At 43.8% G+C, this 19,943-nt stretch overlaps 1 protein-coding gene across 1 annotated transcript in view; it reads left to right on the forward strand.

The window, feature by feature from the left end:
- The first annotated feature begins 1,268 nt into the window (after positions 1-1,268).
- The window catches only part of FKBP4 (FKBP prolyl isomerase 4), a 54,894-nt gene continuing 36,219 nt past the window's right edge, over positions 1,269-19,943 (forward strand). The window contains exons 1-3 of the mRNA XM_042470912.1: positions 1,269-1,541; positions 11,061-11,205; positions 14,937-15,079. Coding sequence (XP_042326846.1) covers positions 1,425-1,541; positions 11,061-11,205; positions 14,937-15,079 — 405 coding nt within the window. The 5' untranslated portion in view covers positions 1,269-1,424. The remainder of the gene's footprint in view (positions 1,542-11,060; positions 11,206-14,936; positions 15,080-19,943) is intronic.

Below are 19,943 nucleotides of genomic sequence, written 5' to 3' on the forward strand. Positions count from 1 at the left end.
CTTGAGCAAGCAGGGATCACCAGCATTGAGGCCATGCTATTGAGGACGCAGCTGCACTGGGCAGGACACAGTTCTAGGATGAAGGACCATCGCCTCCCAAAAATAGTATTCTATGGTGAACTCGCCACAGGTCAGCGTAAGAGGGGCGCCCCAAAGAAGAGATACAAGCACTCCCTGAAACAACATCTCAGGCTTGGCCAGATAGATCACCAACAATGGTCCTCCCTGGCCTCGCATCGGGAGGCATGGAGATGCACTATCCACGATGCTGCAGCCTTTTTTGAAAGCTCACGCCGAACGAGTCTCGAAGTGAAATGACAACGCAGAAAGAACCACAACCCAGAAACATCACCCAAGGAGACTTTCTGCTGTGCTTAGAAATCTATAGTGAAATATAGAATGTGAAAAGCCATTTTAGAAGCTATTTAAAAAGGCATTTGCTCAGACTGTATACAAGAAAAGGAATGTAGATTAGGGCCCCATCAAGGATGCAGGGTTGCAGGAATGTTTACAGAACAAAATGGCCCTTTGCACTACCAAGGCTTCATTTGGTTCCTGGTCTCCTCTAAAGAGCCATAATAAATCAGAGATAAGAAGAGCAGCATCCCTGGCTCAGTCCTCGGGAGTTCTGGGAATTGTAGTTTCTTGTGGCACCAGAATTCCCTGACAGAGAAGGCTAAATGCCCCACAAAACTAGTTCCCAATATTCCCTAGCATCAAGCCAAGGCAGTTAAAGCGGTCTCAAACTGAATTATTCCTGCAGTGTGTTTTGGACCTTAATGACTACATGTGTGAATACACACTGAGAAAAATTCAGCCTAAAACCGCATTGGCCTTCTTAGCTGCTGCATTGCATTGTTGATTGACTCATGTTCAACTCGTGTCAACAATGTGATGCGTCAGCTAACAAGGCCAATGCAGTTTTAGGCTGCATCAACAGAAATATAGTGTCTAGATCAAGGGAAGTAATAGTGCCGCTCTATTCTGCTCTGGTCAGGCCCCACCTGGAATATTGTGTCCAGTTCTGGGCACCACAATTCAAAAGGGATGCAGTTGTAAGGCCTCCCTTGTGAGTGTAAAGGAGCCTCAAGGGAGGGCCACCCTTTTGAGTGAGGCGCCTCAGAAGCCGCCCTTCTTCCCTTGAGCCTGTGGGGCTCTCCAGGCCTGCTTCAGCCCGGCGCCTGCGGCCTGTTCTTGCTGCTCCCTTCTGGAAACTTCTGGCTGCTCCTCTTGCCTTCGGTCCGTCTGCCGGCAGAGGCGCTGTGGAGGCCGTTTGACGGAGGAGGAGGAGGGGAAGAAGCAGCAGCAGCCTCTGGCTCCTGAGGGCGGAAGAGGGCCTTCTGCGTCTCCGAGGAGCAGTGCCTTCTTCCTCGCTTGCTGGGGGTGGCTCTGAGGGCCTGAGAGGGCGAAGGAGGGAGGTCGCCATGACCGCCGAGGAAGGGAAGGCCGAGGAGATGAGCGCCGCCGCCGCCGCCGCCAGCGCGCCGGAGGGGGAGGGCGGGGTGGACATCGCCCCCAAGAAGGACGGGGGGGTCCTCAAGGTACACTCCAGGCAGGCAGGGAGGGAGGGCAGGGCGCTGGGCCGTTTGGACGAGGGAGATGGGGAGAGCGAGGGCCCATTGCTCAGAGGTGGAGGGATAATAGTATGAGGGCCCCAGGGCTGTAAGCGGGCTTTGTAGTCACTCTCGCCATCATGGTGGGCCTGGGCTGCAGAAATGATCTGGTTTAACTCCCCCCCCCCCCCCCGCGACGCGGCGGGGGTGGGGGGCCCCGGGCCCCCCAAAAAACCCCCCAACCCCCCCACCCCCAACCCCTCCGGGGGGGGGGGGGGGGCAGGCAGATCCTTTCTATATTAGTGCCAGGCTTGAGCCCTAGTAGGTTGCAGCGCTGCCCTCTTTGTACCGCTGCTATTCCACTCTGTCTGCCCCCCGTTGCATTCTGGGGTTTGTAGTCCAGTGAGGCCTAAGAGCTCTGGCTGAGGAGTCCAAATGCCTCTTCCTTAAACTCCAAATTCCAGAATGCCACAGGAGGAGCCAGAGGAGCCACAGTGGAAGAGCAGCAGTGTTATTATATAGCATGATGTTTTATCTGTATTTTAGCAGAAGGAGGGAGGGCTAGGGGATGGGGGTCATGTTACTACTCTTTTTAAATGTTGTATTGGACTGTTGTTACCCGCCTAGATCCTCAAAAGAGAAAGGCAGGATATAAATAAATATTGTATTATTATTATTATTATTATTATTATTATTAGAGTCTAGCGTAGTGTGCAATCTCCCTAGTGAGATCTTGTAGCACCTTTGAGATTGACTGAAAGAAATAAATTGGCAGCATGCAGTCGGAGATAATATTAATGATAATAATAATAATAATAATAATAATGTAGAGAGATCTTGGAACATCTTTGAGACTGACTATAAGACAAATTTGCAGCATGAGCAGAAAGCTCACGAGTTCAGTCTAGACTTCAGTCTGCTTCCTCAGATGCATTTCCTAGACTTCAGTCTGCTTCCTCAGATGCATTTCCTAGACTTCAGTCTACTTCCTCAGATGCATTTCCTAGATTTCAGTCTACTTCCTCAGATGCATTTCCTAGATTTCAGTCTACTTCCTCAGATGCAAGACTTTCGAGTCCTACTTTTTTTTTTCCTTTTGTTGTTACTTCCTCAGATGCAATTTCCGATCAGTCTACTTCCTCGATGCTCCAGACTTCAGTCTACTTCCTCAGATGCATTTCCTAGATTTCAGTCTACTTCCTCAGATGCATTTCCTAGACTTCAGTCTTCCTGCTCCAGATTGCATTTCTAGATTCAGTCCTTCCTCAGGCATTTCCTAGACTTCAGTCTGCTTCCTCAGATGACATTTCCTACTTCCAGTCTCTTCCTCAGATGCATTTCCTAGACTTCAGTCTCTTCCTCAGATGCATTCCTAGATTTCAGTCTCTTCCCCTCAGATGCATTTCCTAGACTTCTAGTCTACTTCCCTTCCTAGATGCATTTCCCTAGACTTCAGTCTATCTTCCTCAGATGCTTCCTAGATTTCAGTCTACTTCCCAGATGCATTTCCTAGATTCAGTCTACTTCCTCAATGCATTTCCGAACTTCAGTCTACTTTCTCAGATGCTTTCCTGCCTAGATTTCAGTCCCTGCTTCCTCAGATGCATTTCCTAATGTTCAGTCTGCTTCTCAGATGCATTTCCTAGATTCAGTACTTCCTCAGATGCATTTCCTGATTTCAGTCTATTCCTCAGATGCATTTCCAATTCAGTCCTTTTACTTCCTAGATCATTTCCTAGATCTTCAGTTCTACTTCCTCAGATGCATTTCCTAGATTTCAGTCCTAGCCCTCCTCAGATGCATTCCTAGATTCAGTCTGCTTCCTCAGATGCATTTCCAGACTTCAGTCTCTTCCTCAGATGCATTTCCTAGACTTCAGTCTCCTTCCTCAGATGCATTTTCCTAGACTTCAGTAACCTTCCTTCCTTCCCTAATGCATTTCCTAGATTTCAGTCTACTCTCCTCAATGCATTCCTAGACTTCAGTCCTCCTCTAGAATGCATTTCCTAGATTCGCTACTTCCGCAGATGCATTTCCAGACTTCAGTCTACTCTCAGATGCATTTCCTAGACTTCAGTCTACTTCCTCAGATGCATTTCCTAGATTTCAGTCTACTTCCTCAAGATTTCCTAGACTTCAGTCACTTTTCCTCTCAGTGCATTTCTAGACTTCAGTCTACTTCTCTCAGATGCATTTCCTAGATTTCAGTCTACTTCCTCAGATGCATTTCCTAGCTTCAGTCTGCTTCCCTCAGAGCATTTCCTAACTTCAGTCTGCTCCCAGATGCATTTCCTAGACTTCAGTCTGCTTCCTCAGATGCTTTCCTAGACTTCAGTCTACTTCCTCAGAGGCATGTCCTAGACTTCAGTCTACGTCCTCAGATGCATTTCCCTAGATTTCAGTCTACTTCCTCAATGCATTTCCTAGATTTCAGTCTACTTCCTCAGATGCATTTCCTAGATTTCAGTCTACTTCCCAGATGCATTTCCTAGATTCAGTCTCTCTTCCTCAAATGCATTTCCTAGACTTCATTCTACTCTACTTTCCTCAGAGCTTCCTAGACTCATCGTCCAGATCATTTCCTAGACTTCGTTCTTCCTCAGATGCTTTTCCTAGATTTCAGTCTCTTCTCAGAGCATTCCTAGACTTCAGTCCTTCCTCAGATGCATTCCTAGACTTCAGTCCTTCATGCATTCAGATTCAGTCTGCTCCTCAGATCATTTCCTAGACTTCAGTCTACTTCCTCAGATCTTTCCTCGACTTATCTACTCCTCAGATATTCCTAGATTTCAGTCTACTTCCTCAGATGCATTTCAGATTTCAGTCTACTCCTCAGATGCATTTCCTAGATCAGTCTACTTCTCAGATGCATTTCCTAGACTCAGTCTCTCCTCAGATGCATTTCCTAGACTTCAGTCTGCTTCCTCAGAGCATTTCCTAGACTTCAGTCTGCTTCCTCAGATGCATTTCCTAGACTTCATCTACTTCCTTCCTCAGATGCATTTCCTAGATTTCAGTCTCTCTCCTCAGATGCATTCCTAGACTTTCAGTCTACTTCCCAGATGCATTTCCTAGTTCAGTCTACTTCCGCAGATGCATTTCCTGAGACTTCAGTCTACTTCCGCAGATGCATTTCAGATTCAGTCTCCATACGTCTCAGTCATATTGGTCAATAGTCTGGGATTCTGGGAGCTGAAGTCCAAAATCTCTTAAGAGTACAGTTTGGGGACCACTGTCCTATGGCCTGGGTGAGCTTTTTCAAAGCCCTACAAACCAGCATGGCATAGTGGTTTGAGTGTTGGACTGTGACTCTGGAGACCAACATTCAGTTTTCAGATCAACCATGGAAACCCATTGCGCCAAGTCACCCTCGCTCAGCCTCCTAGCAAACCTCTGAACAAATCCTGCCAAGAAAACCTAATGATAGGTTCCCTTTAGAGTCACCATAAGTTGGAAACAACTTGAAGACACACAACAAAGAAAACAGTACAGCAATTCATTTCTAGAGGAGTCTGATGCTCACCTTAAATTGGCACAGGAATGTATTACCTATAAAGGAATTACATGCAGAACAGGTTGGAGGGGTTAAGTTTCTTTGTGTGACACATGGTATAGTAAGAAATAAGTCTATAAAAGCAGTCTGAGGTCTATGCTTCTTTAAACCCTACAAAATTCATGGGGTCACTATAAGTTGACAGGCAACATGAAGGCACATACATGTGCACAAGTAGTTATCAGGTTACTTCATCTATTACTAGCTTAGCTCTTGTCATTACTGTTTCTTTTGAGGGAGAAGAGTCCTGTCTTTTCTTTTTATGGTGGAACCTTCGATAAGCGGAAATGAGTATTTATGTATGTACACATGTGCAACAGGTCACAAAGAGGTGCACTTGGTGATAGTACAGAGATAATGCCATTTAGAGTATTGGAGATACTTTGAAATTAATAAAAATAAGAAAACAAATATGTACAAACTTTTAAAAGGATATTACTCTTACTAGTTCTGTATTGCAAATTAAAAATGCAAATTACTTACTTATCCTAGTATTATAAATATTGCACATACAGGAGTTCAAGTTGGCTTGTTTCTGAATTGCAATTTGGTTGGTTTCATTTTCAGATTTTTTAAAAAAATAAAAGACTACATTGAATAAAAATTGAATGTGACACTAAAAAAGAAACAAAGGCCTGATACAGACAGGCCAAAATAAAGCTGCTTCTGGTCTCTTTGGAGGTATGCTGTTTAAATGATGCATGTGTCCTAAGAGTCTGGAAACTGCGCCAAGCCTGCGCTCAAGTGCTTAGGATTGGAGTGTGGCTTTGGTGCAACTTCCAGACTCTTAGGACCCATGTATCATTTAAACAGCATACCTCCAAAGAGATCCGAAGCAGCTTTATTTTGGCCTGTCTGTATTGGGCCAAAGAATTGCTTTTAATAATAATGATGATGATAATAATAGTGAGTAACATCCTCATTCTGCTGGGCCCCCTTGTCCAGCTGCTTCCTCCCGAGCTCTTCACACTCATCTCGTCCCTCATATCCATGCAAGCAGTGTCCATTTCAGGCCAATGATTTCCCACAGCAGGTCCCCCTTCCCACTCTGGGTTGGCAGACGCCATGTTAGGAGACCAGAGGGAGAATTCCCGCCAAAATGCTCAGACCCGCCAGTCAGCTGGGGAACACCAAGGCTGCTCAGCACAAGAAGGCAATGGCGCTAACAGACCAAGGACCTGAGAACCTTCGTTGTCCCCTCCTTTGTCCTGCTCCTCCCTCAAATCTACCACCCCATCAAAGTGCGGGAAGTTCATTCCAAGGTAGCCCAAAACTAGGACTCTCACCAAAAAAAGGCGGGAAACATGCCTTGGACTCCTTTAAACATAGCACAAATGAAAAGACCAACAGATCTGCAACCCCTTCTGGCCGTAAGATCCAATCAAAGAGAGCTAGACGTGCCCATTCCCCCCACTCCTTGGAGGAGGAAGAGGGCTCAGATGATACTTGTGAACGCAAAGAGGGCGAACTCTCTGGGGAAGTGGAGGACAAAGCAATAACAACACCATCCTTTAGCAGACTGACCCCCCCCCCCCGGACAATTTTCAGATCTTGTTTTAAAAGGCAGTTAAAGCTCTTGATTTGGCTGGGAGTACAGATCCTGCCCCCAGGCGGAGGACTGTGACATTCCTCAAGGAAAAGGAGAATCTCTTCCCAAGCCTGGTCCTTCCTCCATTAACGTGCCATTCCCTGCTGACTTCATTAAAGTAGTCAGAGATTCATAACATTCAAAAACTTTTACTCACTCCAACCTGCAGTGTCCAGACTCCCCTTGTGGACGCACTGGTCACTGCTCTGGTCACTTTGGCCATATATTCTAAAGCAGGTGAGGACTCACTAAAAAAAAAACCCAGAAGATAAGAGGGCTGACTCGGGTCTAAAAAGGTCTTTTGAAGCCTCATTAACATCAATCAGAGTTGCATCAGCAGTATCCATCTTATCCAAAGCTGCCTTTATCTGGGCCAAGGACCTCATCCAGGAGGTGTCCTGAGGCAATACCAAATTACGCCAGGGCATCAACAAGCTACTCAAGGTCCTTGCCTTTTCATCTGACATGTCTTTAGACATCATCCCACTCAGTGCCAGGGCTCAGTGAGCTTCAATACCTGTAAGGAGACAAATATGGTTTAAAAAACTGGCAAATTGATCCTAGGTCAAAACAAACCTTACCATGCCACCATTCGGAGGAGAAAAGCTCTTTGGCGAAGTCCTCAGTCTGGTCCTTGATAGATACAAAGGACAAGAAAAAAGCCATCCCTTCCCTACCCAGAAGGGATAGTTAGCTCTTTCTCGCCTTTTTTATTCTCAGGTACAAATGAGGCTCTGCCCGCTTCTCCTCCTCGTTGTCCCCAAGGCCTCGGTGCAGCTCTGACTGCCGCCTGGAGGAGCGTCCTTTCCCCCAACCACTGTGATGGTTCCCGGTCTCTCCCCATGCTGCCCTTTGCGCGTGCCACTCCATCCCTCCTCCGCACACATGCCAGTCTTTGTCTCCATGGGATATGGAACTGCGTGTGCAGGACAAAGCATGTATGCGTGTAGGGAAGGAGCATAGTAGATGGTGGGGGGCTGACTGGGTGTCACCCCATCCTGGGGCGGCCTGCACCTCCCCAATGACACTACTGCTACATGTCTTGATTAATGAGCACTGAGCAGAAGGGTGGCATTTTATGAATGTACTGTGAAAATCCAGCAGGGTTCTTCTATTACTGTTCAGTCTTCAGTGCAGCCTTCCTCAATCTAGCATCTTCCAAAAAAATTGCCTTCTACTCCCATCAGTCCCAGCATGAATATGGAATACTGCTGAGAGGAGTCTGAACCCTAAATTCTACAGAAGCCTGGCAGAGGGAGTCTAGTTCATTTCCTTCAAGGAGGAAGGGGGTGGTTTTCTTAATTTTTCTTATATAGTCAAGGAGGTTTTGGAGACTAGAGGAGAAGCTGACCTGAAAACATTGTTGGGGGGTGGCTCTTTAAATTGTTCACTTTTCTTTTCCCTTTTTCCTTAAGGGACTTGTGGGGTTTTCCTCAGAGGAAGTGAATCAGAGACTTGCCTCTGGAAGGAGCTAGTAGCCAGGAGCTCTACATAACTATAGGCCCAGTGACTTGAACTCAGTGAAGAGCTTGGGGACAAAGGCCAAGTTTAGCAGAGGAAGCCCACAGTCTTGTTTCAGTGTCTCTTTAAAGTATGGACTCTGAAGGCCCTGCTGCAGTCACCTGCAACACTTGTGGGATATTTGTCTTCTTGCCTACAGATGCAGGGAACTTCACCTGCACTAAGTGCAAGTTGGTAGCCCTGTTAGAAGAGAAAGTACAGCAGCTGGAGGCCCAGGTAGCTACACTTCAACATCATAGGGAGCAAGAGGTTTTCCTGACTAGAATAGACCAGATGGTCTTGGACAGGAAACACACAGAGGAAGTTGCTGGGGAGAAGGAGGTCACACAACAGAAGTAGATAGTTGGAAGAATGTCACACACAGAAGTAGGGAAACCAGGGAACGTTCTGTGAGCTTGCAGCTACAGAATAGATTTCATTCTCTCTCTACTATCAAGGATGATGAGGAACAGCAGCAGAGACAGAGCAGGGGGCCCAGAGAGTACCACCAAAGGGAACAGCCGCTGCTAAGCCTCGGAGGAGGCGTGTGGTGGTCATGGGGGACTCTTTGATGAAAGCCACTGAACTTGTTTGTGCAAACAAGCTTGTAAAATGTGGGCTAGACAAGGCAACTGTTACATGGATTTGCAATTGGTTGACCAGCTGAACCCAAAGGGTGCTCAACAATGGCTCCTTTTCATCCTGGCGACGAATGACCATGGGTCCCACAGGGGGTCTGTCCTGGGCCCAGTGCTATTACATCTTTATCAATGACTTGGAGGACCAAATTGGGGCATACCTATCAAATTTGCAGATGACACCTAATTAGGAGGAGTAGCTATACTCCAGAGGACAAGATCAAGATTTAAATAACCTGGATAGACTAGAAAACTGGGCCCAGCTAACAAAATGAAATTCAACATGGGAAATGTAGGTACTGCACTTAGGGCGGCGGAAAAATGAAATGGACAGAAATAGGATGGGGGACCCTGGCTGAAAGAGACTATGTGTGAAAGGGATCTAGGAGGTCCAAGTAGACCACGTTGAACATGAGGTCAACATTGCAATGCGGCAGCTAACAAGGCCAATGCGATTTTAGGTTGCATCAATAGAAGTATAGGCCTGTTACAGACAGCCAAAATAAGCTGTTTCGAGTCACAGTGGAGGTATGGTGTTTCAATGTCATGCGTCCTAAGAGTCCAGAATTCACACCAAAGCCACGCTCCAGCCCTAAGAACTGGAGCGTGGCTTTGGTGTGGCTTCTGAACTCTTAGGACACATGCATCATTGAAACAACATACCTCCACTGTGACTCGAAGCCGCTTTATTTTGGTGTCTGTGTAACAGGCCATAGTGTCTAGCACAGGGAAGTTCTGCTTTGGTCGGCCTCATCTGGAATATTGTGTCCTTTCGGGCACCACAATTCAAAAAGGCATTGAGAAACTCGAGCGTGTCCAAAGGAAGGCAACTAAAATGGTGAAGGGTCTGGAAACCATGTCCTATGAGGAATGTCTTAGGGAGGCTGGGCTGTTTAGCCTGGAAAAGAGAAGGTTAAGAGGTGATATGATAGCCCTGTTTAAATACTTGAAGGAATGTCATGTTCAGTAGGGAGCAAGCTTGTTTTCTGCTGCTCCAGACTAGAATGGAGAGCTAGAATGAGGAATGATGGATGCAAACTGCAGGAAAAGAGATTCCACCTCAACATTAGGAGAACTTCCTGCCAGGGCTGTTTGACAGTGGAACACACTCCCTCAGAGTGTAGTGGAGTCTCCTTCCTTAGAGGTCTTCAAACAGAGGCTGGATGGCCATCTGTCGAGGATGCTTTGAGATTTCCTGCATGGCAGGGGGTTGGACTGGATGGCCCTTGTGGTTTCTTCCAACTCTACGATTCTCTGATTCTACACTGGTAGCTGAAATCCAAAAGTCAGGTTGGAAAAAGGCTGCATTAGTGTGGCCATGGAGTGTCTCTTTTGCTATCCATGTGTTTACTCACATTCTGTAAGGGAACAAACACCTGCTGGGTTAAGGGGGGGGGAGGAATATCTGAGTGGTCACTGAAAAATAGCCTCAGTGAAAATGATCAACCTTATAAGATATTCATTGGCTGCATCCACAATGGAGAAATAATCCAGGTTGATAGCACTTTAACTACCATGGCTCAATGCTATGGAATTCTAGGATTTGTAGTTCGTTGTAGCACCAGAGCTCTCTTGACAGAAAGCCACATTTTACAAAATACAGTTCCCAGAATTCCTTAGCATTGACACATGGCGGTTAAAGTGGTCTGCACCTGGATTACTTCTAAAGTGCAGATACTGCCATTGTTAGTAATGTTTGTAGAGGAATACAAACATTATTTACTTGATTTGTGGATTTATTTGATTTGAAAATGGACCTGTCATTGTAGTCTAAATGTATCACTATTCAGAGAACTGTAGGTTGGATACAGCTGAACTGAAACCATGAAATAGCTACCATTATCTTTTTCTACCTATAATCTTGCTATGTCCTCTGCATTTTACACTGCTCTTACAGGTGTTGTTAGCACAATAAAGACTGTAAGTGATTGCAAGATAATGTTTAAAATGGATACTGACACAATCAAACTGCATGGGAAGTAGCCAAAGCAGAAGTTTAATCACAGTTAATTGGAAACAGATAAATATACCAATGAAATTATTGTTGTTCTTAAAGAGCAGGAATTGTAAGCATGAACTGTATATTACATTGAAGAAAAGCAAAGTGTAGCTCTTGATATTTCTTTTTCTCTTCTCTTTGACAAACCTGACTTTCCTTCTCAAGGCAGTGTAGTTTCCTAGTTACAGAAAATTCAGATAAATCTTGCTTTGTTCTCTCCTTCTCACAGGTTATCAAGAAAGAAGGTACAGGAACAGAATCTCCAATGATAGGTGATAAGGTGACTGTTCACTATACAGGGTGGCTTTTAGATGGCACAAAGTTTGACTCAAGCCGGGACAGAAAGGACAAGTTCTCATTTGACTTCGGCAAAGGTAGTGTGTTTTGTGCTTGGTATGCAGGAACATGATCTCTTAATAGTTTTTTTTTTAATGATGGATGACACTGTTCATATTTAACAATGATTCTCTTCTTCACTTGCAGTGTTACTATTCCTTGTGCTGCACTTTTTCACAGTGAATTCTTTTTTCATTATGAAACAGATTTTAATTAGTGTCATGGGTTCCACAAATAATGTAGAACAGATGCAACAATAGCTCTCAGAAGTGCACTTGCACCATTGTGGTTTGTTATGAGGACTTGGTACACTATTTTCTTACTCATTGCTCTGTTTGGCATAAACAGACAAAGACAATTCATTATGAATTGTTGGAGCAAACTATATATTGCATATCAGCACATGTATTGTACTGACACTTCAGTGCTCTTTAACATTTTTGGTTGTGATCCAAAGAGAAAAATACAGAAGAGGGATTAAACGACATTTCACCAATGTGTCAGTTATAAATAGAACCCAAAATCTAAAATCAGAAAAGATTATGATCATGGAGCTGGCTGATTTCTTTTTGTTATCCACTTGTTTCTCCCATTTCCTATCTCTTTTAACTTTGCCAAATAGATGTAGCAGTCTTACATGCATTTTTGCCAAAACTGCATATGCAATAAATCAGTGGTTTCCAACCTTCCTAATGCCATGACCCTTTAATACAGTTCACATGTTGTGGTGACCCCCAACCATAAAATTATTATTTTTTGTTTTTGCTACTTCATAACTGTAATTTTGCTACTGTTATGAATCGTAATGTAAATATCTGATATGTAGGATGTATACACTTTCTGAATGCGAGCGTGCATTTTTTGGCCTGTAGGGAAACTACTTTTAAAAAAAAATAAAATAAAAAATAATAAAAGTATTTCAAAATGAATTTGTCCCATGGGTTGCCACTTCTCTCTGGACCACTGACGTAAATGGTTTAAGACTAGTTTGCTAATTCCTTCTTTAGTCCCACAGGCAGCCTAGTTCTGCACACAGAGAAGCAGAAATAAGTTCACTTGGCAGTGAATGAGTTTTGTTGGTGTTGGTGTTGAGTGCCTTCAAGTCCTTTCTTGACTTATGGCAACCCTGAGGTGAATCCATCATGGAGTTTTCTTGGCAAGATTTGTTGAGGGGGTTTGCCATGGCTTTCCCCAGAGGCTGAGTGTGATTTGCCCAGGGTCACCCAGTGGGTTTCCATGGCTAAGCAGGGATTTGAACCCAGTGTTCAATGCCCAATGCTTTTGAAAAGACATTTAATGTGTCGTCGTCGTTGTGTGTCTGGCTTCAAGTCCTTTCTGAGTTATGGTGACCCTAAAGTGGTGTGAACTTATCACAGGGTTTTCTTGGCAAGATTTGTTCAGAGGGGGTTTGCCATGGCCTGCCCCTGAGGCTGAGAGAGTGTGCTCTCTGGTGAATTCTGATGTCTGGCTGCCCCCCAAGGCACAGTTCCCTGGGAGTGGAAGCATCTGGAGTCCTTGGGGTCCGAGGAAACACAAAGCCCCACAAATGGCTAAGATAAGGGAGAAAAGGCAAAAGAAAGCAACAGAAGGCACCCCCCCAAAGGAAGGAACAATGGTTCAGAAGGGGAGGGAGAGAGAAGCAGGGTAGCCAGGCATCCTCCTTTTCCAGGACACATCCTACACTCCAGTCTCCTTTTCCAGGACACATCCTACACTCCTTTTCCAGGACACATCCTACACTCCAGGAAGAATTCCAAACTGTCCTCCATTATGAACAGGACTAAGAAGCAGGGATTTATATTTATACGAGTGTCTTTAGCTGTTGCTTGGTCATGTCCTCCATTCTTCCTCAAAGCCCACTATTTTGGGGTGCCTTGTCCTCCATTGCAGTGAGGAAGACCTCTAGTCACCCTGGAGGAGAAGAGAGAAGAAAGAGAGAGCAGAAGACACCCCCCCCCCCAAATATAGGGAAGGTAGTTCAAAAAGACAGGGAAGGAGTGATGAAAGAAGGGGAGGTGGGGAAGGAGGAGAAGAAGGCACCCCCTCAGGAACTAACGGTAGTTCAAAGTGGAGGGTTGGAAGGAAGGAGGGAGGGAGGGAGGGAGAAGGAAGGAGAGTGTGGCGAAAGGGCAGGCTGAGAAGGAACAGGAGGAGGGTTAGGGAAGGGGGACATAGAGAGAGGAGGAGAAGGTGCTTCCCTTGCACCATGTGTGGCTGCTCGCGCGCTCTCAGTAGAAAGGAGGAGGAAGAGGAGGAATGGTTAGAAGGGGGAGGAGGCAGAGGTGCGTGAGAGAGAGAGGGAAGGAGAGAGAGGGGGGGAAGGAGAAAGAGAGAGAGAGACAAAGATCCGGGGGCAGCCTCGTCATCCACCCCCGCCCCCGATTTTGTGGCTGGGGGAAGCTGTGGTAGAGCCACGTTTTGTTTTATGGCTGGAGAGAAAAGGATGGGGAGGAAGGAAGGAAGGAAGGAGGTGGGTGGGATGCTGGGTGTGAGGAGCCCAGGAGGGAGGAGGAAGAGAGGGGCCGGAGCATCTGTCTGGAATTAATTCAGGCCATTAAGAGTGTGTATGTTCTGGAGACGGATAGAGAAGTAGTGTCTCTGTTGCTAAGACCTTCGGAAATATGTGTTTTCCGATGGTCTTAGGCGACCCCTGTAAAAGGGTTGTTCGACCCCCCAGGTTGGGAACCACTGCAATAAATGAAAAGCACTTTTCTTCTAGAAAAAGTGGGGTACATATATGTTTGGGTTCAAACCTTTTCTCAAATGTAGCAGATGTTATTAATCCATCCCATAGTAGCCAATAGGATCTTATCTTTCCATCAGGTGCTGTAGACAGTTTAGCCACTTGTATGTTTTAATACATTTGAAAGATGAACTTTCACTAGATGATCAAAGGCCTTATCAGAATCAAAAGCCATTACTGCTTAGTGTCATATATTAGGCCTTTTACACTAGGTGATAATGATTGTTCACCTAACCTTGTCCAATATGCATCTTTCAGGGATAAATATGTTTTGGTCACTCATCACATGACTATCTCTCCACTGAATAAGTTGTACTGTCAGTTTACTGAAAATCTTAGCACCTTTATTAAAGTGAAGATTGTTTTCTCTTCTTCCTGACAAACCTGTCTTTCTTTCTTAAGAATGCCTATATCTGGTATCCTCCCCAGGTGTTGAAACCCAAATCATTCAATCTTTTTGCCATGTGCCTAGGAGATTTCTTCTGAATTGATTTTATTAAATAGTGTTTCAGTCAGTGATGACAGAGAGGATGAAGCTTGCATGGCCATCCCACTCCTCCTTGCCTGATATGCGGCTAACTTGCATGTGTTTTCAGTGCCTGAAGAGGGCTGAAAAACAATGTTCTGTTCTAGAACTTCAGCACCTATAACTTCAACTTGCAGTTTTTCTTCTGTTAAGTGTTTGTTATCAATTATGTTCTTTTAAATATTGCTTTGCTTCAGATGGCAAACGTGAGTCTTATATTCATTTAAAAAAAACTTAGTTGACAAATGTAGGAGACAGAATTTTATCATGCCTTAGAATTCTAGTAAGGATACTAAAACTAAGCCTATTTTGAAGACTGTCCAGGCCCTTAGTTCACTTTTTGTGATACGGTTTTCAGGTTGAATGTTCAGCATCTTTGCCTTCTTGTCTAGCAAAAGTATGTGAATAATGGGTATTGAAACTAGTGACAATAATGTCTCATTCATGTTTAATTTTAGTAATTTGGCCAAATTGTGTTTGTTTGATTTGGTTGTTTTTAGGTGAAGTTATCAAAGCTTGGGACATAGCTGTGGGAACGATGAAAATTGGGGAACTTTGTCAAATTACCTGTAAACCAGAATATGCCTATGGCTCTGCTGGCAGCCCTCCTAAGATACCTCCCAATGCCACACTGATTTTTGAGGTAAGTTCAGGATAGTATTTATTACATCCACAGCAGCAGGGCAACCCTGCATATTGACAAAGCTAAACAGTTTGTGCCAGACACACCTGACTGGAAATCTTAGTACAGTGGTACCTCGGGATACGAAATGCGCGGGTTACGAAATTTCCGGGATACGAAAAAGTTGGATTGGCAAAAACTGTTTCGGGTTACGAAATATTTTTCGGGTTACGAAATTCATTTCGGCGCAAAATTCAAATGCTATAGGCTTCCAGCGCTAACGGAAAGCTATTTCGGGTTACGAAATTTTCGCGTTACGAAGGGAATGGCGGAACGAATTAATTTCGTAACCTGAGGCACCACTGTATCTCAGGATTGGAGCCTGTGAATATGGCACCTGATTAAGTAGGACAAGGGTTAGATAATGGAGCTCCGTGAAATGAGAAACTGTGTATTAGAAGTAGAGACCTGCAATAATGCAGTGGATAGAAGAACATCCTCAATTCCTTCCTTTTGCCTTGGACTAGGCCATTATGTATACATTCTGCAGTTGTTTATATACAGTTGGCCCTCCATTTTCGTGGAGGATCCATTCCGCCCTCCCCCCTGCGAAAATGGAGACTCACCATAGGCTTGAAGGAGGGCGTGCCAGTGAGCTTGGGGTATGTATCACAGGGGCGTGCCCCATTAAAAATAATGGAGGTCGCCCCTCCATGAATACTGAAGTCCACAAAAAAGGAGGGGTGACTGAATTTACTGATTTTGCATAATTTATCATAATTTCCAGTGCAGGAAATGCACTGTAGGATACACTTGCACCATCCCTGATAGATACCATTAAGAAGCATCTCATAATAAATAAATCTTAATAATGATGATAACAACAACAACATTTTAACCAAAATGTACTTCCTTGAAATTTCCGCTATTTACTCAAGTCCTTCTGGATCAAAGGAGAACATTTGTTGATTATCTTCTGTGTAACAACCTCCGAACATTGGAAGATTGCCACTAAGTCTCAGTCTTTTCTTCTTGAGCCTAAAAACATATGGCTTTTTAAACCATTCTTCCTAAGACTTGGTTTCCAGATCCTTCAGTGTCCTGTTCATCTGTCTCCAGACATTCTCCTGGATACACATAACCTATTTCCTTAATTCAGTGCCCACAATTGAACAGGATAGTCAAGTTGTGGTTTTACCAGAATAGAACAGAGAGGAATGATGACAATTTGTGATCTGGACCCTGTGCTTTTGTTTATGCAGTTGTTTCAGCCTGACATATGAACCTATCTAGACTATAGTGACTCTTGATTCTCTCTGTGATGTTATGGATCCCTTTGAACTTCATGTCTGCTGTAGAATTGATACATTCATTTATAAAAATGTTGGATGGCACAGTACCTTGGATGGAGCCATTAATGTGAATTTGGTGGTTGTAGTTGTTCAGTCAGTGAACAAAAAGGAAATGAGACAAATTCAGAAAACTATCAATCCATGTTTAGATAGGCCTGCTGGAAGAGACTGGTCTTTAATGCTGTTTTAAATTCAGACAGTGTGAAACTTCTCCCGGCAGCTCATTCCACAATCTAGGAGCAATTGAAGTTGCCAGTTCAAGGCCTGAATTCTGCATGATGAAGTGAGCTCCTGTCACTAGTCCCAGCTGCCAACCTAGCAATTCGAAAATATGCAAAGGCAAGTAGATAAATAGGTACCACTTTGGTGGTAAGGTAACAATGTTTGGTGTAGTCATGCTGGCCGCTTGACCACAAAAGCAGTCCTTGGACAATGCTGGCTCTTCAACTTAGTAATGGAGATGAACGCTGCCCCCTACAGTCAGTTACGACTAGACATTCATGTCAAGGAACTACCTTTACCTTTACCTTATATATATTATCTTTCAGCATTAACTTAAATTCCTTCTTGGGCTGTTGATAAGACCTGGAGGAGAAAACAGAAGCAGAGTAGAACTTAAAATGGGTCCAAGTGCTGAAAAGAAGAATAAACCAAACCAAAATAAAATTAAAATGCTTAGCTGAAATACTGGGACTTTTATTAAAGAATGGAAGGGCTTCAAGGAAGGTGATGGCATCATGTGGTATGTGTTATACACTTAGACAATGCTTCTGGCGAGAAGCATTACATTTTCTCAGCTATATTCAACTATAGACTCTTATACAGAGCCTTTGGGTAATCAAAAGTAATATTTCAGCCTCATTCTACTGCAGCAGACAAGTGACAGAGTATTTTGCTTTCTGTAAGCAGAATTTAAACTATGTGTGAATTTCTGAGGATGTACTAATCTCTTCACAAATTTTTTTTGTAAACCACATAAAACTCAAGAGTACGTCAGGAAATTCATAAAACAGCTTTCTGTAACAGAGTTAGCATTTGGTTGCTGTTATGGTAGGCTAACAATCAAAGGTAACTCACTTCATTCCAGAGGCTGTTTGAAAGTGGTGTATCTGTACATGCATGTAGAGATACTGAGTCAGGAAAGACGGTCTAATTGTAAAGGTCAGGTAAACAAAACATCACATATAAAACATGATATAGGCTGTAATTGCACTGGAGAAATAATGCAGTTTGACACCACTTTAACTGCCATGGCTCAATGCTGTGGAATCTTGGGATTTTTAATTTGTTGTGGCACCAGAGCTCTCTGACAGAGGAGGCTAAATATCTCACAAAACTTCAAATCCCAGAATTCCATAGCATTGAGCAATGGCAGTTAAGGCAGTGTCAAACTGCATTATTTCTGCAGGTTAGATGCAGTCCCAATCACAGCTGACAATTTAAATCCTGAAAGGCGTCCAACCAGCGGCTGACACTGAAGAGAACTATTGGGCCACAGCATAGTAATAATAGACTTCAGTCTGACTTTTCTTTATCATATCTCTAGAAAATGAGCAAAGGTACCCGGGGGATGGCACTGTGTTGTAAGCCAGGTTTCCTTGTTTATGTCAAAAATCCTTGTGTGATAAATTCCTTTTGTATTAGCCCACATGTAGCCATGAGGGGTATCTGGTAATTGTAACTTACTCTTCCAATTGTATCATTGTTTTGCAGGTTGCAGGTCAGTCCTAAAAAGAGGGTGGGGAGTAGATTCCTCAGGTTTGAAGTCAATTCACACACCTAGTCTTTTTCAGCAGGGAAGTCTCAAATGAATCACCTGAACTTTCCATTTCAATTCACTTGGGCTGAGTCTGCTGCTCAGTAAGGAATATATACCTATTTTGTTTCAGTTCCCCTCCCCTCACCCCTGCAAGAGGACTGTGTGCTTCCATGCAGCAGCAGAGACCTTGGCAAAGTATCCAGCTTGCAAATCAAGATTGAGAAGTTAGGAATCACCTAGTTAACCTAAATGAGTTCAAATTTGGAGGGCCAGATGAACTGCATCCCAGAATACTGAAGAAACTTTTGCCATCATTTTTTGAGAATCCTTAGTAAGGTGTCAGAGGACTGGCGATGAGCAAACATTGCTTCTCTTTTCCAAAAAGGCAGAAAAGAAGATCCAGTGAACTACAGGCTAATCATTGAGGAGAGAGGGTGCTAAAGAGAGAGAACGCTTTGTAGTGCTGGCACCCCATTTGTGAAATATTCTCCCCAGAGGAGGAGTGTCTGATGATTTGTTGTTTGTGCTGCAGCATCATGCTTTGTTTTATTTTGTGTGCCGTAATCTGTGTTTTCCATCCTTTTCATACTTTTGTTAGCCACCTTGTGAATCCACATTTATGTTGAACTTATGTAGGTAGGTAATTATAGCAGATACTGCAGCATACATTTTTTATAAATTGAGAAGCATTGGCTTAAGAAGGGAACTGCAAAAAGTCCAAAGGAACTAGAGCAAGAAAAAGCTAGAGGTAGGAATCTGTGGGGGATTGGGCTGAGCAGAGAGGTGTTCCAAGATTAGACACTGGAGATATGATAAAAAATTCAGCTATAATTTCTAGTATTTTGTATAACTGAGGTCTACTGATGTTAATTGGGAGTTGACCCATAGGCTACTTAATTCATTGAACTGTACAACTGATTGCCTTTTTTATTTTTAAACAAGCATCCTAAAATCAACCTGGGGGGCTGTTGCCCCTCCCAAAAGGGTACAGGGAGGTTGATCCTTTTTTCCTGCCTAGTAGGAGCTAATGGGTGGGCCATCCCAATTTAGAGGATACTATAACCTCTTCTGCTGAGAAAGAATGGTTTAATTTTTTAAATACATACAGTGCGCCCGCGCCATATGCAGGCTTCAAGCTTATGCTGAAACCGCACAGCAATTAAAGAAATGGTTCATGCGCCCATGGCGTGTGCACGCACCCCATTGTTTGCAATGGGGCATGAGCATATGCAGATTTTCCCTTATATGGGGGAATCCGGAACAGATTCCCTGCATAAGGGAAGGGCCTGCTGTAATTTTAAAAACATAGAAATAAAGACACAGTACAAAAGAAAAACAACACATTATATTTAAACCTTAACCAACTAAACTAATTTTATTTATACTACACAGTTAACAAAATGCAATTAACATACCAAACACAAGGAAAATATATGACATCCAACTGTTTGCTAAATGGTTTTAATTGATAATAATTATTTCATCTAAACCAAATTAAGATAACTATCCTGATATTTGCTGGAAGTCAAAGTCAGCCAGATCTTCAAGGTCTAGTAAATTCCTCACTTGCCTTGGAGTCAATTTCATTGTCCAAAAGGTGGAAGAAACAACAAGGGGATCAGCTATTTTGGATCTGATCCTAATCAACAGGGATGACCTAGTTAATGGAGTGCAAGTGGTAGGAACCTTAGGTGGGAGTGATTATGTTCTCCTGGAGTTTGTTATACAGTGGAAAGGAGAAGCCAGGCATAGTCAGACACACATCCTAGACTTT

The sequence above is a fragment of the Sceloporus undulatus genome, chromosome 5, assembly GCF_019175285.1.
Source record: "Sceloporus undulatus isolate JIND9_A2432 ecotype Alabama chromosome 5, SceUnd_v1.1, whole genome shotgun sequence".
NCBI lineage: Eukaryota > Metazoa > Chordata > Lepidosauria > Squamata > Phrynosomatidae > Sceloporus > Sceloporus undulatus.